Genomic DNA, 27,472 nt, shown 5'->3' with positions numbered 1-27,472 from the left:
AAAAAAAGCTATATAGTAAATAAATAAAATTTTCAACACCGTGTTGGCTCTCATGTAATATTTGCCTGTTGTGAGCAATGCAGTGTCAACTGAGCCATGTAAATGTGCCTTGTCATCTGACACTGTTATCCGCCAGTCTATTTTAAATTGCCCATCCATAAATTGATTTTAATATTTTGGAAAATCTTGATTTGTTTCAGTCCTCCAGTTTATAATTTATTTTGATTCTTAAATTTTGTCAGTATTGTTTATGAAATCATGATCGTTGATTGCATGTCATCATTACATCCAACTGGGAAACTTGTGCTTACTATTCATTAACAATTTGTTTTATGTGCAACGGACATTCATGCCACCAAAGTAAACATCTCACCTTACCCAGTATAAAAGCTGACTTGAAGTAATGAAGTCTTTAAACACACTTGAAATTAATTATGTGGGACAAAGGTTAACAAATGACTGGAAATCTTATGTGCTTATTTCGCGTAATGTCTGTTTCAAGTGACATTTATAAATGTCCTAAAATAATCATGTAATTTTTCATCTGGTTTCAGATATCTTACAACTCTGTTGAGTTAATTGCGATCCATGTATAAATCACTGCACCAGGGCAGAAAGGAAGATAATACATATAACTGATTGGAAGATAAGCATTTCTGTTGAAACTTATGACTGTGTTACCAGCCATCTGACTGTTTATGTCGCCATGCGATTATTCATTTTTCCACTGGTGGTGGCTCTGATAATTGCTCTGAATAGTACATATGCAGATGTCATTGTTTACTCAGTGGATTTGCCCCCTCCGATTGCTGAATTCCGGGATCTACCTGCGCGGTTTGGAGATGGAATTCCTTCTGATGGTCTGAAGGTACTGTATTGGAGTAGATTCCTTTTTGATACATAAATCTTAGCTTGTTCCTTTTGATGTAATATTTGGTTGTGTTGTTAGTCTGTAAATTTATTTCTTCTTTAAAGTGTTTCTCTCTCATTTGAGTAGCAGTTTCTTGTGTTTGTCATTTCACTGTCCTTGATGTTTAAGGGACATGACAATATAAGATAACCACTTTTACAAGGACTTATTTTAACAGGTAAATTGTAAAGCAAGTGCAAGCATTTACACAATTCTGCATGAGAAAAGTCGCATATGGAAAGTCGATTGTTAAGTATTGTGTACAAGGTATTCTTGGAAGACATAATTGTATACTTTTCATTAGATCTACCATCTGTTAAATGCACTGGAAAAAGTATATAATATGTGATATGGCTTGCTCTTATGGGGACATTCTTCTCAAATCAGAAACATTTTAAAAGTAAAATATCAGGGAAACAATTCGCGTACTTGGCACTAGAAATAACAAACATTGACATCCCATGGCACAAGCTTGCAAATACAGGAAAGTGAGTGCTCTCAAAATTTTAGAAAGTTTTCTCTCACTGTTCAATCCTTGCCATTTAAAAAATCGAAATAAAATTATATGTGCGGCTAACAAAAAAAATCCATATTCTGTGATATGGACAATGTTGATTTTAATATTTAAGATTATTCATGTGATGTGAATATCAATTTTAATACTTTGTTGCAGCTGTAACTTGCTATTACTGAGAAAGTCTGTTCTACTGTATGTGGTCAGTGGGAAATAAAGCATCGGAATCCCCCCCGTCCCATAAAATTTGAAAGTTTGGTTTTTAGCATGAGAAATATTGCGTTAAAATTAAAATCTTTAAAAATGTAAAGTTTGATAATAAATTAATGTATAAATAAGTAATAGGTAAAATACTACAACACTGACATTGACATATAAATGCATTTCATGAATAAAAACAAACAAAATACAGTTTATTCATAAGACTTTTCTAATGTGAGCAAAGACTAAAAGTCATAAAAACGCGTTTTTACTTCATTTGTGCAATCCATACAGAACTAAGGAAACAAAGCAATGAAAGATGTGAAATTTGCAGGAGAGAATTGCAAGAATATTTACTATTTACTGAAGGAATTTTACTGACCCTACACAAAGTAGTGAGTATAAATGTGGAGTAATGATCATTGACGTATTCCTTGAAGACCAAGATAAAAACATACAAAGTGAAACAATGCTGTAAAAATTAAAAAAAATAAATTAATTCTTCATGGCACACTTTTCACTTTGGTCTCATCCATCAGTGGTCTAGTGTTACAGCACTTTTATTGTTTTCTGTACAATAGGCCACACATTGAGTTCTACCATCAAAGTTTTCTCCTCACACTATCTTCTCTCTTTGTCAGTAGCTTAAGTTCAAGTACCAAGTACACATCTTCAGTATGCCTGCAAAGTACGAGAATTAACTTTTAATGTGCAGCAAATAGCAACTTTTGAATTAGCATATCAATTAATTCCTCCTCCTTAAGCAGATCATCAGCATTAGAATTTGTCTCAGAGCTTCTGAATAAATTCTGTGATAGTACCAACATTCTATATGCAGTTAACTGGGATTAATAAAGTAGATTCAACAGTAAACTGTTGGTTTTTTTCCCCCCCTGGACCAATGTTTGTTCACTTCAGAAATCTTTTGTCTGTTCTGTAATATTTTGACATGGTGATACCCCGGTACACGCACCTTCTTTCGTGTGACTTATCCATGTGCATAATATAATTTGTGTGTATCCATTCCTGTATGTGAGAAAACATTTGTAAATTTCTTAACAAATTCATCTGGTTGGAATACCGTTGATGAGTTCGAAGTCTTGAAATGGCCACAATTCATACTGATGCCTGTTGTTGTGCTAGGTACCATAACAAAAAGTTATTTATTTTTGTTACACTTTTAGCTGTAGTTGAATTTGTGGGAAAGTGGGAGTAGCCAGTGATGCATGCTCCATTTACTCCATGCAATGGCGGTAAACGTTGGATATAAGATTTTTACTCTTTGACTGTTAGTTGAGTTAGTTTTCCTTTTCTGAGTTGGAAAAATAAAGTATTTTGTGCAAAGGTGGATGTGGGCTTAATTTGTTGCCTACATAATTTGTGACCCCAGAAAAAAACAAGAAAAGCTCTTGCAACTTAATATTGTGCGGCTAACAAAATTCTGCAAGCATCAAATGACAAGATACGACGGCTAAAGCAAGAGATCGGGCTTTTGGAGTTTGCAACGCCAAAGAATGATAGCAACAGAGAATCCATGAATTTGCAAACTCTGGTAGTAGCAGCCAATCCACGAGCATACTCACATGCTGAAGATTTTTCATGCATGAATGCACTGTTATAAACTCTGCCACTATTGCAATTAAGAGCACCTCTTTTCATACCTACGCAACCAGACATACGGTTTTCAATCACGGAGAACATCTTCGAGCTACCACGCATAACCAAAGACTGCGAAAAATTCACTCTCGCAGTTAGCAACCTGGATCAGAGGGCAACAGCGATAGCATACGATATGCGTCTGCCGCTCCAAAAATCGTACACCACACTTAAAACAGCGTTGATCACTCGCTGCATGAAATTACCTGGACAGCGATATTCCTGGATGATGTATCAGGAGATATGTGGGGACAGAAGTCCATCTGAATTTTGGAGACATTTACCCACTGTAGTCGACACAAGCATGATATCCAATGAACTGTTACTGCGCGTCTGGCGACAGCAGCTTCCTCTTCAAGTTCAACTGACATTGATTGCATATGAAGGGCAGTCTCTTGACAAGCAACTGCAAATAGCTGACAGTGCTTTCACTACTCTACAGTCAATGCTCATAGTGTCCGTAGCAGCATCATCTGCCACCTCTGCAATGGAAGCCAATGATGACTCGTTGGAATAGTTAGAAGAATCGAAGTTAAGCTGTGTAGCCACAGGTTACAGACAAAAACCAGTTATCGTTGATGGGACCAGAAAACTGCAAAACATGATGGAAAATGTGGCAACTTGGCTACGTAACTTGGAACCGCAGGTGTCCACCAGTTCCACCAGTAACAAGAAGAGATCACACTCCAAATAGGATCAAGCTCACACCGTCAATTTTTGCTGGTATCACAGACGATTTGGGCCACAAGCTGCGAGATGCACAAAACCTTGTGAGTACCCAAATGATGAGAGCAGTCCACTCTAGGCACCACAGGCTGTGGCACTCATGAACGGCGCCATATACAAATCGGGAGCCAGGTGACAGTTGCAAGCAGCAACACACACAGTCAAGATAAGGCACTTGAAGGCTTCCTGTATGATATACCTTTATGTCACTCTGCAACACCCTGAGAGTGTAAGCTAACATTGCACAGATTACAAGTGGATGATAGATTCTCAGGCCTCAACTTCCTGAGATACACTGGCTCGGAAGTGAGTACCTTGCCGGCCCCAAGTTTTGTTAAGAAGGACATGTGTGAGCCTTTGAAATTGATAGCAGTCAACAATTCAAGTATAAACACATATGGTTATAAAGAGTGCACAATAGATATTGGTTTATCTACCCGTTACAAGTGGAATTTTGTAGTGGCAGATATTTTACAGCCGATCTTAAGGCACAGATTTCTTGTCACATTTTGCACTCGCTGTGGACTTAACTTCCTTGCTACCACATCAAAAAGGGGCATGATAAAAGGTTTTTCGGTGCTGTGTGGAAGAGGCTGTTTCCGGAGTAGTCAGTAGCTCAGCTATACAGTCTCCCCAACAACAAGCCATAAAGACTCCAGTAGTTAAGCGTAATGCAGTGCTTTATATACACACTCTAACACTTTCTTGGACGACAAGAGACAGTGCTATATTGGGTTGCATGACTCGCATGTCTCTTCCAGTTGACTCGTACGTCGTGCGTACAGCTGATCCTCTTCTTTGGGTCATCAGCTACGTCACCCTCACCATTTAATTCTTCTCCGAAGACTGTATCAAGTTAAAGGGAGTAATATTAACCAACTCTCTATTCTTGAAATAATGTACTCGGAGAATCTTGTCAGTTGAACAACGGTATATTTTCAACTCTCGTCCCAAAATAACAATTATTCTGTACAAACTCCAGCAAGCCAACTGGTTCCAAGATAAATGTCAGAATCGACTAAACACTCATACAATTACATACGATCTATCTCATGTAGAGCCAAGACATGAAGTAAGAGTCTCTATACAATACACGCTTCATCTGTCTCTGTAACAATCCTCATGACACCACAAACCACAGAACATTATACCAACACTCTTTGACTTTTTGATATAAATTTCAAGGCGCTGCTGGTAACCACTTGTCGGGGCTGCTCTTCTGACGCAGCTCCTGGCTTCTCATGACAGCTGTCCCTCCTGCACACACACAGATATGTGTGGTGCAGTAAAAAGGCTCTCTCATGCTCGTCATTAAAATATCAGCTGTTCCAGACAGTGGAGAGCCAAGTGTTTCTAGTATTTACCCCGAAATTCTCGAAGCACTACATATTCCTCCACTTAGCTCGAACACGCGATATTTTACACACATTCATCATGTACATTAATATCTATCACAACACTAATTTATATTTCAATCAATATATATTTCTTTTAGTCCTCATGTACTTAATACCTAGATTTTCCTTTTCTTGTTTTTGTTCATTTCGACAATAACTATACGAGCATTTCACCTGATGTTGGAGTTAGGACTTTTACATCTAGGAATCATGTGGACAACATTTTTGATTTCCAATCACAAACTCCAGGCGACATAGACTTTTGATTGCCTCATTCTTTAGTATAACTTTCTAAACTATCTTTTCTTTAGCACTTAACTGTCTCATTTCCTACAGTAACTTGCAGTCTGGAGGAGACTCTGGAGAAAAAAAATGAATGTGTTCTTTCCGACACTCATAACTCCTAATAGCGCTGTCGATGTAAAGAATCCAAACTTACCAGAATAATCTCTATAAAATTGTGTGACTTCTGTCACGATACTGCCGTTCCCTTTACGCACAGTATCTATACTTTACCTCCAGGTTGATGTTATGGATGCACAACCTCATTCCATTTTGGTAGGCACGCCCCTTCCTTATTCCTATATTGTATGGTACAGGTCAATCCCCTTCTTGGTGCCCCTGCCCGCACTGTATACATCAGCCTCTCTTCGGTCTGCCTATCTGCCTTGTTCTTCATTGAGTAAAAGCTGGGTGCACCCCCCCTCCCCCCACCCCCTATCCTTTGTGAGTAGACTCCTATGCTTTCAGCAGACCTCATATTTATATATAAGTCAATATATCATACCTTTCTTTATTCTATACTTGTCCCACTATCTACAAATCATCAGAACAAATATTCGACTGATATTCCTAAATAATTATCACCATTAGTTCCTCCCTGGCTTATGCTCATTAATTCTTCCTTAGTTTCTACTCTCCTTCATTTCTCACATTTCCTTGTGTGATAGAGAACAGTCTCTGTTCTTACACCTATGTATGAATATATAAGAAGTGACAAAAAAGAAAAAAAGGGACGATGCAGAACTGTCATATCAACCATACATATGTGCATCTACCCAGATGTATATATGTCTTTATTCCCCTTCATCCCTTGGCAGTTCTGACATTACTTTGGGTTTCTAGCCTGTAATTTTCATGTTTGTGTCTAAGTGTAATTTTGTGTATATGTTGCTGTTTGTTTATGCAGCCTGATTCTTCAGCCTACTTATTTGAAATAAGTTGAAGGTTATAGGAAACCACGGAGAATGAGAAGGACTTCAGCGATAGAAGTATATGCATATGGAAAGAGGGAAAGATAGACCGGTACTCAGATGAGAAGTAAGAAAGGAAAAAATAGAGATGGTTGCTAAGATCGAAGGAGGAAAAGAAGACAGGAAAACCCTTCCCATCCCCCTTCCCCAGGATCCCTACTTCACTGGTACTTGAATGAGAAGCTGGAGGAGGTATGATGTTAAGTGTCTCCTGCAGAATGGACATTCTCACCTTCACTTCTGAATCCCCTGAAGAAAAATCTTTGGAACTCCTACAGAACAGCAAATGGTGAAGAATCAGTCACACTTGTTTGCAAGGGTCGTTTGAAAGGGGTGTGTGTGTGTGTGTGTGTGTGTGTGTGTGTGTGTGTGTGTGTGTGTGTGTGTGTGTGTGTGTGTGCAGTGTTAGTCATGTCTTTATCTACACTACCCACCCCTTTAAAGATCAATACAAACCCTCCCATCTACATCACATCTCATAAAAGGTATAAATGTTCTACAAAAATAGAAAATTATACGCTCTGATGAGGTAGTTATTTCATTAGTCACCTCACATTATATTATTCTTAAATATAATATTCTATGCTGTTCATTCCATCTTAAATTCACTCTGTTTACATAATACCATCATATTATACCTTCTACCAGAATATTATTCTGTTCGTTCCATTTTATTTTTAGAGATCACTGTTTATTTGTGATTCTCTTAAATTAGTCACAATCTTGTAGTCATATTCGGTCACTTAAATACTAACATGATAGGATAGTTTAAGAGGTTATGAATAGATTACAGAATAATTGAAGATTTGAAGGGGATTTGGTGTAGGAAAACTAATGTGGAAGTAACACTGAAAACAACTTGGGAACTGACGGTCGTCACTCCACCCAGTAACACAGAATGTTAACGTCCCTGAGGAATATACAACTTTAGGTCCTTGATGTTGTATTATCTCTTTTCTGATCCAGTTATAGGATCTACTAAAAATAATGTCTAGGGATGGATTACTGTTAATACCCAGAAAGGTCTGTCATATTTCCGAAAAAATTTGTGTCTCTTTCTTCAGGGCTGAGCTAGAAGATGCTGCTTTACAAGAACTAGACACCCAACTTTATATTGTGGTTTGATAGCCTTCTCGTTATGTTTGCTCACTCGTTGTTGTGCTCTAAGTATGTTCTTACAGACTATTTCCTGTTTAAGTTGAAAGTTGTGTACAGGTTGCTCCGGCCACACGAAACATCTAATAAGGGGTTCTCCTACAAAGGGTTTACCTATTACTTCCACAGGTGTTAGTCCAGTTGATAGATGTGGTAATTCATTTAAAATAAGTTCTAAGTCTTTAACTTTCATCGTCCATGATGTATGTTTTTCGCGGCAGTAGGTGCGGCAAAGTTTTCCCATTTCTTTCATAACCCTCTCACACGGATTCGAAGGTGGGTTATAGTTGGATATTAATATTTGATGAATATCTTCCCAAACTAAAAATTCCTTAAACTCTTTACTAATAAACTGAGGACCATTATCAGTGAGAAACCACCTTGGTTTTCCTACCTCCACAAAATATGGTTGTGTACAGTGAATTGCAGTTGGTGTATTTGCTTTCTTAGTAGGGTATAACTTAACATACTTAGACCAACACTCTACGAGGACAAAAATATAAGCAAATCCTCCTTTTCCTTTTGGAATTGGTCCAAAGAAATTTGTAGCTGTTAGGTCATGTAACGCTTTTGGGAATAATTGGATACATTTTGTATTTAATGTGATTGATACTCTCACCTTTTGACAAATTTCACAAGTTTTAATGACAAATGCTATTCTATGTCCTAGCTTTTTAAAGTAATAGAACGTATTCATATTACCAATACATTTGTTTATACCAGTGTGTCAATACCCCATATGAAGGTACCACACCAACTTGTCTTCTACTAAATTCGGTATGCATAAACACCAATGTTGGGTTGTCTTACTGTCTCTCCAAAACAAATTATGTCCTATAATCTTCCATCTTCCATCTTGATTAGGAGGCAATGACTTCCTAACACACATAGCAAACATATCTGTAAAATAAGGACCACGTTGGATGTTATTTGTTATTTTCTGAGCCAATTCTTGCACCTTGTTAAGTGGATATTCCAGCATTAAAAAATTAATCGCAAAAATTACGCCAAGTCCTTCCATAAGCTTTAGTTCTTTCATGCCTACTGGTAGTCGAGACAGTGTCGGGTATAATATTCTCGGAACCCTTTATATACTGTATTTTAATGCCATATTCTGGAAGAATCTACTATGTAGTAATAGACTATTCATTAAAAATGACAGAGCTTGGTGATCTGTATAGAATTTTTGTATACTCCATACTATGGCCAACAATTCTTTTTCTGTGGATGTATAATTCAATTCATGCTTGTTGAGACTCTGGCTAGCAGAAGCTATTGACCTATGGTCTATACTTTCCAAACCCCATTCGCCTTGGAAAATTTCTGTGACTGTACCATAGTCTGATGCATCGGTTGAAATCTTGAATGGTTCACTCTTCACCGGATGCTGCAATATCGGTGATTCTGATAGTGCCCGCTTTACACTTTCAAATGCATTATGTGCCTCTTATCCCAACTCCGTGTTATTCAGTTCTGTAATAAATGCAAAAGTCGAGGGTCGTTTAACTCTTGACTTTGTATATAGCGTTTATAATACCCTGCAATTCCAAGAAATCCCTTCAATTGTCTTACGTTTCTAGGTGGACCTCTATATGTTCTGGCTCAGGCTTAATTCCTTGTAAAGCTATGATATGTCCCAAGAATCTTAGCTCTTGCCTCGCAAAGTGTGATGTAGACAGTTTGATTGTAATACCTTTTTCTTTAACTCTTATTAGGGTCTTCCTCAAGGTCAAGCAATGCTCATCCCAAGTGGGTGAGATTATCAGTATATCACCTACATATATGATGAAATCCTCTAATAATTCTCTTCCTAACTCTTCGTCCAGTGGGTGTATAAATACTGATACCGAGATATTTAGTCCAAATGGTAACACATTAAAATGATAGGATTTCCCATCAAATAGAAATGCAGTATATTTCTGTGAATCTGGATGTAACTGGATTTGCCAGTACCCAGCAGTCAGGTCCATCGAGCTAAAATACTGAGCTTTCTCAAATTTTGACAATAACTCATCATGTTAATAGGTCTATCTCTTTCAGTTTTTATATGTTTGTTTAGGGTGCGTGTGTCCAGTAATAACCACACACCTCCTGTAGCCTTTTTCACTACTACGAAAGGATTATGTATTACACTCATACTGCGTTCTATTATTTTATTGTCTATCATTTTATCTATCTCCTCCTTAACTGCTTCCTTTAAGCTTATCGGTATTGGGTAAGGTTTACAAAAGAATGGAGTATTCTCTTTGATCTTAAATTTACATACATAATCAATAATACTACCTAGGCTATCGGAAAACACCATTTCATATTCTAGTAGAATCCTGGGTAAATCTGACTTTTGGTCATTTGTTAATGTTTGGGATTCACAAACTTTGTTTTGTATGTCCACCCGGTGCAATGTATGACTTAAGTTTTCAACCTCTGGTGACAATTGTGTGGTCACTGTTAATTTCAAATATTGAGTCTCTGTCGTTTGTTTACTCATATTGTTGTCTGTCACAAACTTTTCACAATAAAGCAAATTTTCCTCAAAATTTAACATGGCGTTAAAGTTTGATAGCCAGTCCAGGCCAAATAACACATCGCTGTTAATATTTTCTACTACCAGAAGTGTTTGATGGAGTGTAATACCGCCAATATTACAAATTACTTGGGTTTCATATCTGACAACCTTACTTTTAGTTCCAGTTATACCGACTATATATACTCCTGTTACTTGTAGTATAGGTAAGTCATGCTTAGTTTTTAATGTGTTAAAGAAACCCTGAGAAATAAGTGACACTTTACTACCCGAATCTATAAAGATGTTAACTTCAAGATCTTCTATTCTTCCAATTATAATTGGTCATGGATTAATGTTGTTATCGGTATGTTCTTCCAGTAACAACCATTCTTTGGTAGGTACTTTATGCTTAAGAGTAACATATTTATTATAATTTAGGACCCCTAGTGTATTTCTACTACCTAGGCTCCGGCCCTGGTCCAGATCGCACTACCTTTTCCTCACTATTTGCAAGCACAGGTTGGTTACCAAATTGAGGTATGATGTTACTACTGTGGACTCTTATTATTATTCAGTACAGTCCTGCGACATAGCTGGGCCTATAGTGTTGAAGATGGATGTTTCTTTTGAAAATTTTCGTTACCATCTTACCTCCTATGCTCACGTACTCTCGCTAAATTTGCCTTGTATCTCTTAAATTATCACTACTATAATTATTTCTTTGGTAATTTTGTCTTTCATTTTGATGTATGCTCTCATTTCGGTTCGTATTTATGGCATCAAGTGCATCTACAAAGGATAATAATTCTTCTACCGTTTTCCATCCACTACACAATATATCCTTTCTGGCATAAATTGGTAAATGTCTTATAAGAATCCTAATGAACCCTTCTTCTTCCATGGGCTTATCTAAGTACTCCACCCTCATCAAATGCCAATCAAAATATTTTCTCATTGCACCCCAGGAACTATTGTAATATTTTGGGTCCCACAGATCCGATAGAAGTTTCTCCTGGGCAGTGGCTGACCGATACTTTTTATTTGAACTTTCTTCTGAAAGTCTGCCCAAGATGAAAAGTATTCAATGTTTATGGTATCCCACTCTGAGGGTTCTCCCAAAAGATACCCCATGGCAAATTCAATCTTTTTTGTTTCTTCCCAAGACTTGGGTAATGCCTGGTTAAATTGCTTCAGGAAGTGAGTTGGGTGTACCTCCCCATCTGGTTTAAACTTAGGGAATTGCCGTGATAACCAGGAATTTGCTCCCCATTGTAGATCGGTCGTGACTTCACTGGTTAACACTACATTAGTAGAAATCCTTCTGTTCCCTACTTGGTCCTGCATAAATTTGAATTCTTTCCATAACAACATTTCTCTTAGGGTCATAAAGTTCACAGGATAGCTTTGTACACACGTTGTCAGAGTTTACTTTCGCGGCATCTTTTTTATTATCTCCTCTACCTGCTCCTCCAGACCGCTTATATTTATAGTGTATGAAGTTGCTAGTTTTCCCTTAAAATTTCTTTCCACATCATCAGCTCGAGTGTTGATGCCTGTAATTTGCGACTGAACAATAGGGATCAGTTGTTTGTCCACCCTATCTTTTAAAGTATGCAGCCTTTGTTTTACCGCGTCAAATGTAACATTACACACACTCTGAAATGATCCACATTTTTCGCTGAACTCAGACTCTATATTGTTACAATTGTCTTCAATGTCAAATTCTAATTTCTGAGTCAACTTCTGAAATTGATCATCCTGATTTTGGCTCAGGTCATTAAACATTTGATTCATCTGGACAATTAAGGAATTACTTAATTCATCCTCTAAATATAATCACAAATTCTCCACTTTATCATTTAATACATCAAACTTAGAATCTAAAGCTTCACCCTGTGCTTCTAATCTTTCACTTAAAGTAGTACTTATTTCATTTCTCAAAGAGGCAATTTAAGCAGTTTAAGTTACACTCTGTGCTTCTAATTTTTCAATTGAAGTAGCACTCTGTGCTTCTAACTTAGCATCTAATCTAGTTAGAGCTTCACTCTGGGCTTTAATTAAATTTACTAATTCAGACAAATCAGGCCCTCCATTAGCAATTCTCATAGCCATGGCAGGTTCTGACATCTCTCCAACTGCTTGTATACTGTCCATGCTTCTATAGACTTTAGTCCTTGTGAGCATCTAATACAAATTTCATTTATACCAATTACACAGTGAAAGTTCACCCCACAGTATTTTGTAACACTTCTTACTAGAGTAATAAAGTTTTTTTTCACACTCACCCGGCTTAGAATTCGAGGCTGTGTCAGTGAGCAGGTGTAGAATCAACACCGGTGAATAGCACAGGCACCGGCAGTGTTGAACATTGGTTATGGTGTCAGTGAATGGACATGAAGTCAGCAACGGTGAACGGCAGCCATTGCAGTCTGCAACGGTGTTGGGTTACTGTGTCGATGTCTGGTTACTGCGTTGGCGTCGTTGGCTGGTTACTGCTTCGATGTCAGAGGCTGGTTACTGTGTCGGCGTCGGCTGGTTACTGTGTGTGTGTGTGTGTGTGTGTGTGTGTATTCTGCGTAACAGTTTCTTTGTCTTGTTATGCCTGGTTGCTGTGGCAACTCGAATATCTTCTTCCTGTTTTTGGCTTACAATTTCCCTTTTTCTTCGAGTCCTGGCACTTGGTCGCCACATTCTAATGCTTTCTTGGATAACGAGACAGTGCTGTGTTGGGTTGCATGACTCGCATGTCTCTTCCAGTTGACTCATACGTTGTGCGTGCAGCCAATCCTCTTCTTTGGATCATCAGCTACATCACTCTCACTCTTTAATTCTTCTCCGAAGACTGCGTCAAGTTAAAGGGAGTAATATTAATCAACTCTCTATTCTTGAAATAAATTGTGTACTTGTAGACTTTTGTCAGTAAAACAACAATATGGTTTCAACTCTCATCCCAAAGTAACAATTATTCTGTACAAACTCCAGCACGCCAACTGGTTCCAAGATAAATGTCAGAATCGACTAAACACTCATACAATTACATACGTTCTACCTCATGTAGAGCCAAGACATGAAGTAAGAGTCTCTATGCAATACATGCTTCATCTGTCTGTCTGGCTCTGTAACAATCCTCATGACACCACAAGCCACAGAAAATTATACAAACACTCTTTGACTTTTAGATATAAATTCCAAGGCGCTGCTGGTAACCACTTGTCTGGGCCGCTTGTCTGACATAGCTCCCAGCTTCTCATGACAGCTGTCCCTCCTGCACACACAGATATGTGTGGCACAGTAAAAGGCTCTCTCACCATCATCATTAAAATATTGGGTGTTCGAGACAGTGGAGAGCCAATTGTTTCTAGAATTTACCCTGAAATTCTCAAAACATTACAACACCATCCCAGGTCCACCAGTATCAAGATGCATCCACAGATTAATCCCAGACTGGAGACAAAAGCGATATTTGAGGAGATGCTCCAGGCTGGAGTAATTAGGAGGTCTTGACAGTTCTTAGGTGTCCCCTCTCCACCTAGTTCGCAAGAAAGACGGCGCATGGTGTTCCTGTGGTGACTACTGCCGATTGAATATGAGAACAATCTTGGACAAGTACCCCATACCAAACACTCGAGAGTTTACCTACGTTCTAGTGGGTGCAAAAGTATCCTCAGTACTGGATTGTTGTAGGGCATACAATCAGATTCCTGTGGCACCGGCTGACGCGGCAAAGACGGCAGTGATCACACCCTTTGGGCTTTTCAAATTTCTGTTTATGCCATTTCGACTCAAAAATGCGGCTCGATTCGGGCAAAGATTCATTGATGAAGTGCTCCTTTCTGTTATGCATATCTGGATGATATTTTGGTATTCTCAGAGGATATACAGTCACATGATAAATATATTCAGGAGGTACGGCAAAGTTTTCTCGGCTATATAGTCTCAGCCGACGTATACAACCATTACCGAAGAAGATCGACATGCTGCGCAACATACCCAAACCTACAGACTACAAACAACTTAGGCGTTATCTTGGTATGGTAAATTTTTACCACGGTCATGTTCCAATTACCAGCGAGATGCAGGCACTGCTTACGAATGCAGTGGCTGGCAAGAATACCACAGGAAAGCGAAAGCTGCAATAGACACCAGAAATGACCAAAGCTTTTTGGCAACTTACAAAGAATCTTAGAGGATGCAGCGTTACTCGCGTACCCCATACCTGCAGCACCATTGAGTATTGTAGTAGATGCCAGGCAGGTTGCAATTGGTGCAGCCTTACAACAAAATGTCGATGGACATTGGTAACCTGTTAGTTTCTTCTCAAAGAAGCTGCAACTCCAACAGACAAAATGGAGTGCATATGACATAGAGTTGTTGGCAATATATGAAAGCATCAGATATTTCCGTCTGTATGTTGAAGCCAGGCCAGCAACAATTTTCACTGATCATAAACCTATAGTGTCAGCTTTCAGCAACATCAGCGATAAGTGATCACTGAGGCAATTCTGGCACTTAGAGTTTGTCAGTCAGTTCACCATGGATGTAAGGCACATCAGAGGTGTGGAGAATCTGGTTGCAGGTTACTTTTCTTGTGTTTGTGGTGTGACCAGCACAGTAAACTATGAAGAACTTGTGACATTACAGGAAGTGGATCTGGATCTACAGAAGTTATTGATGGACCACACAACAGGGTTACACTTACAGATGATACTCATGCCAGGAAGAAGGCTTAAGTTGTGGTGCAATATATCATGGCAGGAGCCGCGCCCATACATTCCACAACAGTTTTGTAAGGCGGCATGTGACAGTGTTCATGGCCTGGCACACCCAAGGGCAGATGCCACGATCAAGTTCTGACAGCACATTTCATCTGGCCATCAGTTAAAAAGAACGCCAGGGAATAGACTTGTGGATGCCTACAATGTCAGCACTGCAAAGCAGGACAACACATTCATGCGGAAATTGGGAATTTCACAGGATCACCACCAAGATTTGCCCATTTCAATCTGGACTTAGTGGGTCCGCTCCCAGTTTTGGGTGGCTATAAATACTTGCTATCAGTGGTAGACAGGTGCACGAGATGGGCGGAGGCCATTACGATCACGGACATAGCAGCAGAAACGGTTGCAGAGGCTTTTGTTTCTCAATGGCTGGCTCGCTTTGGGTGAACCCTTCATATCACAACAGATCGAGGCCACCAGTTTGAGTCTAGTCTGTTCAACAAGCTTGTTATTTTTGTGTGTTCCTGCACCACCAATACAACAAGCTACCATCCAGCGAGTAATGGTATGGTGGAGAGGGGGCACAGGACATTGGCGGCAGCTCTCATGTGCTATCAGAGAAGCTAGACAGAAGCATTACCATTGGTTCTCCTTGGATTACGGAACGCATACAAGATGGACATCGGTGCCTCAGTGGTGGAATTGGTGTATGGGGAACCATTGAGAATCCCAGCAGATAACCTAATGACTGCCGCATCACCAATGCCAACAAACCTCTCATCACTGATACGTGACATCCGTGAGCGTGAGGAAACAATGAGAAGGCCTACGGTATCTAGACATGGTGAGCGACCAGTTTTTGTGCATAAGGCAATAGCAGAATGTATACATGTCCTGCTCTGCATAGATTCAGAGTGCCACTACAACCTCCATATACTGGACCTTATCAAATAGTACAATGCAACACCCATACTATGGACAGTTCACAGAACGACAAAGCCGTTAAGAGTGTCCATAGAGAGAGTAAAACTAGTGCGGATCTTACCAGAACTGGAGTATAATGACAATCAACAGGATGAAGAGGACCAATGTTTGGAACTCACTATGCATGATATGGCAGAAGAACCCATAGCAAGAGGACATGAAACCACAATGCAACATCCCACCCGGGTGCTCTGTGCTTTAAGGGGGAGGGGGGGGGGGGCTGTGATGCGTGCTTCATTTACTCCTGACTGTTAGTTGAGTTAGATTTTCTTTTCTGAGTTGGAAAAATAAAGTATTTTTTGAGAAGCTGTATGTGGGTTTAATTTGTTGCCTACAAATTTATTTAAATACTGCAACAGCTGAATTTTTTACCAGTCCCTGATGCCTAGGTACTTGTGCCTTCATGTCTCAGATCTTATTTTCGAGCTTACCATGTCTAATGTGAAACTCTTGTATAAGCACTCCATGTCTTTTTCCTTTTCACTTTTGTAGTTTGCAATCCGTTTCTGATTAATTTCTCAATTATTTTGTTCTAGTTTTTTAATTAATTAGCCTGAGAATTTAAAATGATGAATCATTATTTGAACTATCCATTTCCAGATCACAGCTGCTTACTGGATTGGTGAACTTTCTGGACTACTAGAGCAGTTTTGTTGATCCCATTACCTTGAGTATTTTTTTTTATTGCAGTAGTTATCATCCCATTTTCCATACACTAATAGTAAGACAGTGGTGTTACTAACAGTTTCATTCAAGTTTATTACACTGAAATTCGTGTGTTGATGTTTCTTCTCACTATAGCCGTGTTATGCTGTTCAGTTCTGTTTATTTCTTGTCAGTGATGAATTTGAAACTAGCTTATTTGCATTTTTCCACCACACTCGCTGTATTAATGCTGCAATTGTGAATCAGATATTTCCAAAGATTGTGCTCGATCTCAAAGTCCTTTTATGGTCGCCTCAATGTGAGTTGCTATCTCTTTGTAAGTAGCTGCTTCATGTTTTGTGATGAGGATAATGATTCCTATTAACAAATCTATGATGTAACAGATTTGGGTTTATTATTTCTGCACATCATATTTATTTTCATGAAGACTATAGACCATGTAAAATGGTCATGTGACTTAAATTTTACTTGACTTTTACCCAAAAAATGATAAATTTAGCACAGTAGCACAAATCGTTTGCACTTTTTCAGTCATCAGTGTTCCTGCTCCATTTGTCATCTCTGTTCATTAAACCAACATCATCTGCACACGTGACAGTCACGTGTTTGGTGGAGAAAGTATTCAGTGCTGATTGTCCTGAACAATAGATGGGTATTTTAACAGAATCATGAAGAAAATGTCAAAGTTGAAATCATGAGGTGAGAATTTATTCCGTAGAGTCTGATAACTGCAGTTCTCAGATTAGCTCATTTAGTTTATGTTGAGCGAGTTTACATGGGATTCTCAGATGTTTACTAAACACAAAGTAGTTGTTTGGTGATCTGGGTTGTGCAGTGCTTACATCTGTACTCATTACAGTATCTGCATTGTAATCACTGGAATTGTGGTTGTGTGAGAAGATAAGAATGATGGGTACAGGTCAGTTGTGGAGCATAGGTTGAACAGGAGATGGAAACTAATATTTTTTTTGCTGGCAAGTAGCATTTGTGAGGTATTATGGGGCTCAAGTTATGGGTTGTAACTAAACCAACTACATCACTAATGATCTTTCACCTTGATATTGTTCTTGAGCACTTTTACCTTATTGAAGATTTACAGTCACCTTCTTGCGTTTTCTTTGTGCAGTGAACCTGCTATGGCATGGCACTAATTGTGTTGTGGGACTTCTTCACTGCCTGGAGAGGGTTGAACATTGTAAGAAAGCTCACATCTACTCCACCTCACTATGAAATTACATAACTGCCTTCTTAGGAAACTCTTCTGTATTTAGTTATATATGAGAATAACATTTACAATGTTAGGTGACAAACCATTAATTATACATAATAATGTATTTGAAGTGAGTGTCAGAACACAACTTAAGAGAATGACATGTCTCTTCAACTTCTTTCAACTGTATGTGTTTATTTTTCCCATTCCCCAGCTTTTCCATTGACAGGAGAGGTGGTCGTTCTGTGTATTCCAAAACACCGTCAAGCTGTGACGCCAAATTATAAACGCAATCCCCACAGCAGGTGGAGACTCTTGACAGCATTGTGCCTTGCCGATGTCCTATGCTCAAGCTTTTCCCATTGTCTCAAGCTTTTCCCACTGTCTCTGCACAAACCAAAATCAAAGCATGCTCGGTGGGAAATTTCTACATGCTAAGCATCGAAACAATGGTTTTTTGTGAACATCTTTCATCTGATTTCAAGGAAGAGGTGGAACAGCCCTGTTGCACCACAGATCCCTTCCACCACCACCCCTCTCCCCCTTCCACCACCACTAAGATCAAACGTTGGACAAAATAACTTACTTGACTAATTTGAGACTGTTTATAATCTTCAGCTAATGATAAATTGTTTAAGTTACTAAATTAATGTCTCGTGCGGCTGAATTCAGTGTAATCTCTCCATATAGCAGAACACGTATGATCATTCATCTTAAGTCAGTCAGGTTTATGATTATTAGTTCCAACAACAGATTCGTCTCTCTTTTGATTATGTCTTTAGTACTTATCTATGCTTAAAGTGTCTTTTTATGAAGTTCATTTTTCTGCCCTCTCTCATTTTCTTAAACTACTGTAGCCATCTAACTACTTCATAATTTCATTGTTAGATTTTCACAGCCGAAAGTACACACATAAGAGATTTGTTCTAACTAGGCTCAATCATTAGTTCACTACTTTTGCTCAAAGCTCATTGGCTTTACACAGTTTTTAAGCCATCTTATATAACTGCACCAGGTTCTCAAATTTATTGAGATCTAAAATCTTTAAGTATTTATTTGCCATAAGGAATTATTCACTGACATTTCACTCTATGGTACTTTCCACAACTTTAAATCTCCATTTGCTGCAAGTCAGCGTGTAAGGGAATGAAAATTCAAAGAATCATTCATTGCCCAGGTAAGTCCGTTTGCTTTTGATTGCTTTGGATAATACATCATGAGTGTGACTAACAGTCACATTACAGCTTCTTACCTCTGCAAGAACTGCACTCTCACCTTGTCCTTTGGGCAGATACTGTGTACATACATTATCACCTTAGTGCTGTGGGTGTCCCTTTCCCTTACCCCTATACACAAAAGAAATGATACAGGTCATTCCTTCTATGTACTCACCTGACCTAGGCATAGGCCAGCCCTTTTTCGGATCCGCCTATCCTTTACTCTCCAATATATACATAACAAGGTGCAGGTTGTTCCTTGTATGGAGACATGTAGGCATAAATTAGACCATCCCTTCTCTGGGTTCATACATCCTTTTACTCTCTCATACATACATAAAATTGAGCCTACCTCATCTTAAAAATTTGAAATAGTATGGACAGCTTATGACCCTTGCTTCTGTAACTTTCAGTGAAGAAGTTTCAACCTCATCCTAATGACTTTATCCAGCTATTTCAAATGGCAAATGGATATTTCCTGACTCCTTGATAACATTCTTTTACAATGTTGTGTGTTATCATAATATAAATGATCCCCACATTTATGTTGGGTTTAAAAAAATGTTATCTTTGTTGTTATGACTTTTATCTGTTGGCTCTACCTGTGAAAACTGTTTGTAATACCACTATTTGGCACAAATAAAACAATGATTTTAGCGATAGAAGCATATGAATCTGGAAAGAGGCAAGATAGAATCTGTACTCCAGCTGGAGGAGAAAGAAAGAAAATATAAAAGTAAGTATGTTAGGACCAAAGAAATAAAGGCTATTAGATCCCCAAAGACAGATTCTCATACCACCAACCACCCCTTCCCTGATCAGTTCTTCACCAAAATGTTGGAGTATGAAGTGTGGTTAGCATGCCCCAGACAACGGACTTGTCCCAGTTTCACCTGTACAAGCCCTGAAAATTTATCCTAGCAACATCCTTGTGAGTATCTAGTAGAGATTGGCTTCCCACAAGTCAGTCATCAGTAGTAATTAGTCTTTTAATTGTCTGCCTGTAAGTCTGGTTGTTCACAGCACTTCGTCACTGTGAAACATATGTTTTGGATCATATGTAACTCTGTACATAACAGCTTACAGCACCTACCTAACAGACTATCTAACATCCTGTATAAAAGATATAACAACAAATGAAAGCTAAAAAATCCTAATTACAAAACATGCAGATTACTTTTCACATACATATAGCTCATACTCATTATTTAATAACGTTTATTCTTAATGCTTGAATAACAGGCTTTTCCTGCTGCTTTAATTCTGTGAGATAGTGTAGTAAGAGAGGTGTACATTATAGACCCTAGGGTAGTAGAAGAGGAAGATGTTGCTCCATGGAAAACTAAATGTGAAATAATGAAGCAATTAACTCAGAACCTGATGGTCATCAACCTGTCCATTCAGCCGAGCTAGCAGATTATCCTGAGGGTTTAAATTTCTTTATCACATCAACATTATAAAATCCTCTTTTTTGCCCAGTTCTGGGATCCATCAAAAACACTGCTTTAGGATGTGGAACACCCACTCTTTCATTTGGTCCACAATATCTTGGAAAAATTTACTCGACTCTTTCTTTATGTTTATACTTTGATGATGATTCTTAACTAGTAGTAATTAATTTATATTAAATAAAGATATATTCACCTTTTGTTGTATTTGTTTACCTCTAATTTTGTCTGTCTAAGTAGACTGCCATCTACCATCTTCTGCAGTTCGTCTGATTCTACCTTTTTTATAGGTGGCCATTTGCATAATTTTAATATGAGATCTCCAACAAATTCGTATCTGTAACTTCAACAGGCTATAGTCCTGTAGACACATGTGGTAGTTGTTTGTTGATGACCACTTGAAACTTGGAAATCATTTGAGCCCAAGTTATATTTCTCAGAACAATATTTACTATACAGTTGTTCTATTTCTGTCATTATCCATTCACAGGGGTTTGACTGAGGATGATATTTTGAAATAGTCACCTGTTTGATGCCTTCCCGTGCTAGAAATTTTTTGCAACGGTTACTGGTGAATTCCAAAATAAAGCACCTTTACCTACCACCCACATAGACTTTTCTTCTTGTTGCTTTTCTTCAAAATATGGATCTATCTTTACATCTTATTGTATTTGAACAGGTAACCTTCTTACTTCATCATTAGTATTACTTAGAGCTAAGAAGTTGATGGAAAAAATAACTCCTGGTCCTCCAGTTCTCATTGTCTCATTCATGCTTAACGGTAGTCGTGAAAAAGCATCTGGTTCTTATCTTCTGAACCTTTTACGTAGTTAATGTCTGTTTAATATTCCTGAGGGAATAATACCCATTGTATTAGTTGGCTACGTAGTAACTTACTTTCCATAATGAAATCTGTAACCTGATGATCTGTATGTTGATCTTAAGCATCCCAAATTAGCATGTGAAGCTTTTGTATGCTCCATAGAATTGCTAACAACTCTTTGTCTGTAACTATATAATTGAGCTCATATTTATTTAAACTTCTGCTAGCAAAGGCTATGGTATTATGTTCCCCTGTCTCTGGATTCCATTCACTATTGAACAGTTCACAAGCAACACCATATTTGGAAGCATCTGTTGCTAATTTAAATACTTTGTTAAGTACAGGGTGGTTTAATATGGGTGCTCCTGCTAGAGCATGCTTAATGTTTTGAAAAGCCTCCAGTGTCCCTTCATTCCATATTCTTTTGGCTTTAAGTTTTAAAAACAGTAGTCTGGGATTGTTCATAGGCTATACATAGTGATGGTAATACCAGGCTAACCCTAGGAAAGATCATAATTAATTTACAGTTTTTGTTCTGGACAGTCTTTAAATCATTCTTATTCCCACTGGATCTGGTATTATTTCATGAATCCTCAATAAATGTCCTAAAAATGAGTTCTTCACTTCCAAAATGTGATTTTGATAACTTAATTGTAATGCCTTTTTCATAAAACTTACGTTAACTTTTCGTTAACAAAATACAGTGTTCTTCACATGTCTTGGACACTAATAAAATATCATCTAAGTGAATAATTAACTCTTTGTAATAACTCTTCACCTAAAGCGTCCTCTAGTGCTCATACAAATACTTAGACTGAAACCACAGCCCACATAGAATGGGAGCAATTTTCTACAATGCACTACCCTGTGTACTCAAGAAAGCAAATCTAAATATGCTAAAGAGTAGACTGAAGCAATTATTAATAGAGAAGTGTTGTTACTCTATAGAGGACTATAAGTTGTAGTGCCATCATGGAAAACATTGTATATAGACAATGTCTCTGATCTATCAGTGGTATGAAAGAATGTAATTATACACTGCATTATGTGTACTGTACTATTATAAATATTAGGTAAATTGTGTTACACTACAGAGGAATCTACTTGTAGTGCCCTTTTGAAAAATAGTGTGTAAAGACATGTGTCTTATCCATATGATGTCATGAAAGAATGTAAATATTTTACTGTATATGTGTAATGTGAGCTAAATCTTCCTGACAATATCCAAAAACTTTTTGTTATATGGACAGAAAATAAATAAATAAATAAATTCAATCAAAAGGGCAATAATCAAAATTGATATGACTCACTATCAAACAAAAATTCTGTAAACTTCCATGAATTCTCATGTAGTTTTGCATGCCAGTAATCGGCAGTCAAATCCATTGACCTAAAATATGTCCCTTGCTCAAACATAGCTAGTAATTCATCTATACATATAGATCTATCTCCTTGTTTATGCTTCTAATACCAAGAACACACTATCTATAGCTTCCTTTACCACAAGTAAGCAATTGTTATGTATGCCCAAACTGCTTTCTGTTTCACTATTTTCTGCCGTTTTGTTTGTTTTCTCATTTACAGTAGGTCTTAAACTTATTGGAATAGGATACTGATTGCAAAAGAACAATTCACTCTCTTTTATATAAAATTGACAGACTGATCACTCCTGGTTTGTTGGAAAACTTACCAATACTTCAGAAAGATATTATACAAATTGTACCTTTTTCCTTCAGTCAGTAGAGTGGGTTAAATATGTAAGCCTTAATCTGACTAATTTTTTTAACTTCATTCATCAAAATCCATTTCTGTATCCTCATTGCTCATTACCTGTGCAGTAGCAACAAAATTCATTTTATCTGATAATATGCTTGTGTAACGTCTTACATGAAACTACGTAGCTGGAATCTTCATTGTTTGAGTATAATATCCGTACATCAAAGTCTAATTTCACTTTATATGTTAATAACCAATATGTAACCTTATTTACATCTAAGAGTAACCTTGTCTTTTCCTTAATCAGCTTTTCTGTGTTTCCTGTTATTCCGGCAATATAGACTCCTGTCATGGGACAAGTACTCTTATTTGTAATTGTTTCCATGACATCTTGAGGAACCAAACAAATATCATTTCATGAATCCATGTTAATATCTTCATTTTTTCCACAATTTCCTACTAGTGAAGGTTTTGTCTGTTCTTCTTCTACAACCTTATCTTCTTCCAGCACCAATTCCCTTGTAGGAAGAGTCTGTGTAAAAGCATATAATTTTTTAGTATATGGGCCTATGACTGTGGTGTTATATCCTGGATTATGGCCCATGTTCGAGGATGTTACCCATTTTCTGTTACTATAAAAGGATAACTAATCCTTTCAGTGCTTTGTTTAAGAAAAGATGTTTTACTGTATTGTCAATGGTATTTGTGTTACTGGCTCTAAATTCCTGTGAATTATTATTTATTTGGATATTTCTCATTTTTTTACCTCCATTGTTGTCTCTTATCTATATGACGAAAGTTACTTTCCTTTTTCTTTTAAAACTTCGACAGATAATGATTTCCTTTGCTGTTTTCTACATGTTGATTTTCTCCTTGAGTGAAATCTCCCCTTTCATTATTTAGTGTACCTAGGCCTTCTATAAAGTTAACAGATTCTCTACATTAGTCCATCCTCTATACAATATTTCTTTCTGTACAAACTAATGAAATCTTGTAACCAGGACCTGTACTAAATATTTTTCCTCTACTGGGTTGTCCAAATATTTAGATAGTCAAATGCCACTCAATATCTCTTATAGCTATCCCATGTACTGTTGTAATACTTATAATCTAGTAATTCCAGTTTTCATTTTTCATGTGTGCTCAGTGGCCAGTACTTTTTTATAAATTTGCCCTGGAAATCAACTCAAGATTTAAATTCTCCAGAAAGAGCAGTTCCCCATTCCACTGTGTCAGTGACTCAATGTAAAATCTATTTTCTTGGAATCTTCTCACTTCTTTGGTAGAGATTGAGAGAATATTCTTAAGAAATATGTCTGATATACCTCACCATGTGGTTTAAATTTTGGATATTGCTTTGACCAATTCATCTCATGTCCCGTGTGCAATTCTTCTGTCAGATCATTTTATAATCCAGTGGTCTCTTTTCTAAGTTCCTGCTTTGTATTTTCTAACACTTCCCATAATTTTTGAAACTCCACTTTTGAAACACCTTCCAGTTTTCTACTGTATCACCAACAGAATTAGATGTTACACTAACAGAATTCCTGTAGTTGTCCTTCCAAACTAGTCAAAGCATTTACGTCACTACTTACATCAACCAATTCTGCACGACATTCTAATGCTTCTACCCGGTCTTGTGTATTTGAGATTTGATCATTTAATGTCTTAAATCTGTTATTTATCTCTTTCAGCTGCTCTTTTGCCTCATTTTTACTAAATAACGTTGCTTTACTATTTGTCTGCAACTCCGTAGGTAAACTAAAGTCATGCCCATGTTGGAAATTTTACTTAAGAGTATTCTTTTGTAGCTAATGCCTACCTTGTGTTTGTAAATTTGTACTACTACTTGTTATTTCTTTCATTTGGGTTTTCGTACTATATTATGATTCTTCTAGTTTCTTAAGATGTCTGACAGACTGCTATTCATTCTGCATACGGTGATAGTGGTACAGTGATAACACTACAGATACTTAAGAACACTGAAATCTTGTGATTTTGTTTTGATACCAGCACAAAAAATCAGTAGAACTTATATCATCAACACTTCCCAAATAGATCATCAACAAAAAAATTTAGCTTGGAATCAGTTACAGCTCACTTAATCAGGCCCACTGCACACTGCTGCTACATTGAGCACGGACAAAGTAATCTCGCAATCAGCCGTTGTACAGTTATCGCATAGTTGCTCAGCCAACTGCCATGTGTGAAGCAAAGCCGTGCAGCTGTTATGTTGGTAAGCTGCCGCAGAGTCATTCTTGGAGATTATTGCTTCACAGGTAGCCCTGGAATCGGCACACCGAAATCTTCTGATTTGCCGATGTAATATTTCTTGAGTAATGTGTCAACAGGTATTTCAACATGTAAATAATTCTTGTTTTGACCCGGTTGCTATGGTCAGCTAATCTTATTTACTTCTTCTCTTCCTTGTACTCATATTTGACATTTGTAACATTAGGTGACAAACCTATTATTCCCCAGAACAACATATCTGAAGTGAATCTTAGAACAGAACATAAGAAAATGACATTTCTCCTAAGCCTCTTTACTTTCAACTGCCCCCCCCCCCCCCGCCTCCCCTGCCCTCCAGCATTTGGATTGACATTGATGTTGCCAAAGTACAAACGCAACCCTCACAGCAGGTTGACCCTCTTGACAATGGCACATGTTGCTGATACCCTGTGCTCATGGTTTTCCCATTGTCTCTGTACAAACCAGAATCAGCAGTGTAAGGAAAGGGTGGATTGCAGCAGAGCTGGTAAACGATGTGGCTACTTTCACAGGTGGCCCGGCCTCTGATGAGGTATGATAAGCCTGTCAGAGGACTGGAATAGGAAATGCCGAGTGGATGGATTGGGCGGGTCTTGCACCTGGGTCTAATCCTTGTCACAAGGGATTGGGATTAGGAGTGGCATAGGATGGACTAAGATGTGAAGGTTGCTTGGATGGTAGTAAGTAGCAATCCATCTTTTCCTTAAGTTGTCGATATTCCAACCTGGAGTTTCTATTGTTTCATCAAACCAAAATCAAAATGTGCACAATGCTAACTACCTAAACAATGCTTTTACACAAACTTCATTCATCTGATTGTGAGGAAGGGGTGGAACAACCTGTTACATCACAGTTGCTAATTGCCAGCCACAACAAGCAGCCACCACCCAGTGATGTTGAGCATTTACCTCAAAGAAATATTATTGGATAAGCACGCCTCTGTAACTCAGTGGTTAAGTACCAAACTGCAAATCCAAAGGTCTTGGGTTTGATCTCTTGTCATGTACAACTTCTTTCATCTCTGGCAATGTTTTTTGATGTGAAAAATGCTGAGTTGCACCATTGTTTGGAATCCCCTGTGGCCAGGAAAGTCAGTTCATGGATTGGAAGAAGGTAGTTGCATACCACCTCCAATAGGACCATGTTTAGTAAAGTTCTATGGTGTTCAAAACAATCTTCAGATTGATAACTGCTTTATTTATTTATTTATTTTTTTAACCAAAGTGTCTTCTGCCAGCAGGCCAACAAGCCATATATTGAAGATCATATCCTTTCTTGATTTGCACATGTGAAAGATCTCCTTTGTGATTTCAGTCACATTTTCCCACATGTATCGCAAACATATACATATCATAAACACATTTATGTAGCATCTTGCTCAAAAAGATGGGGAAAATTATCACAATGTAATGCTTAAGCAACCATTGTAGTAAATATATGTATCAAACTAACAACAGTTTGTAAATAATATGAAGAAATTCTGGTGAAAGAGACCACTATGACAGTACATGAAATAACACATCACCGTAGCAATCTACTACAAAAGGCAATAAAATTGTAATGAAAATTGTTAACCATATATTTTGCTTCTGAAATACCTCTGAAACATACTACAGGCTGAAAACTGTATTATAGTGGATAGTCACAATACTGATGTTGCTGCTTATTTAACTGAAGGTGGCTGCTTTTTTAGAAATGTGATGCTGTATTCCATTGCATTTTAGATGTCCACTGAACAGACTTGAACAGTGAATAATTAATGCGTTTTTTTCATTTTTATCAACATTTTGGTTTAATTGAACAAATTATGATCTTTTACAGATTGGACACTACATTGAACATAACTCTACACAGCAAAAACTGAACTCAACTTATGGCAACCAGTGCCACAGCAGCATTGATATATTTGTAACAGTAAATATTTTATGCACTGTCCAGTCACATTAATGTGACCACCTGTCAAAAGCCTGAATAACCACCTTTTGCAGTGCAGACCTCTGTGAGACATGTAGGAAGAGAGTCAAGTGAGTTTCTGGAAGGTATTGGTAGGAATGTTGAGCCATGCTGTCGAGGCCAGTGTGGTAGGTTTCTCAGTTGAGGA

General features: G+C 37.8%; 1 protein-coding gene across 5 annotated transcripts in view; it reads left to right on the top strand.

The window, feature by feature from the left end:
* The window catches only part of LOC124594767 (E3 ubiquitin-protein ligase RNF13), a 130,096-nt gene that overhangs the window by 7,767 nt on the left and 94,857 nt on the right, over positions 1 to 27,472 (top strand). For all 5 annotated transcript variants that reach the window (XM_047133160.1, XM_047133157.1, XM_047133156.1 and 2 more), the window contains one exon: positions 555 to 868. In XM_047133160.1, the coding sequence (XP_046989116.1) occupies positions 707 to 868 (162 nt within the window). In that variant the 5' untranslated portion in view covers positions 555 to 706. The remainder of the gene's footprint in view (positions 1 to 554; positions 869 to 27,472) is intronic.

The sequence above is a fragment of the Schistocerca americana genome, chromosome 2 (assembly GCF_021461395.2).
Source record: "Schistocerca americana isolate TAMUIC-IGC-003095 chromosome 2, iqSchAmer2.1, whole genome shotgun sequence".
Classification (NCBI taxonomy): Eukaryota; Metazoa; Arthropoda; class Insecta; order Orthoptera; family Acrididae; genus Schistocerca; species Schistocerca americana.
Note: the sequence above shows the minus strand (reverse complement) of the source record. Positions and strands in the feature narration are given on the sequence as shown.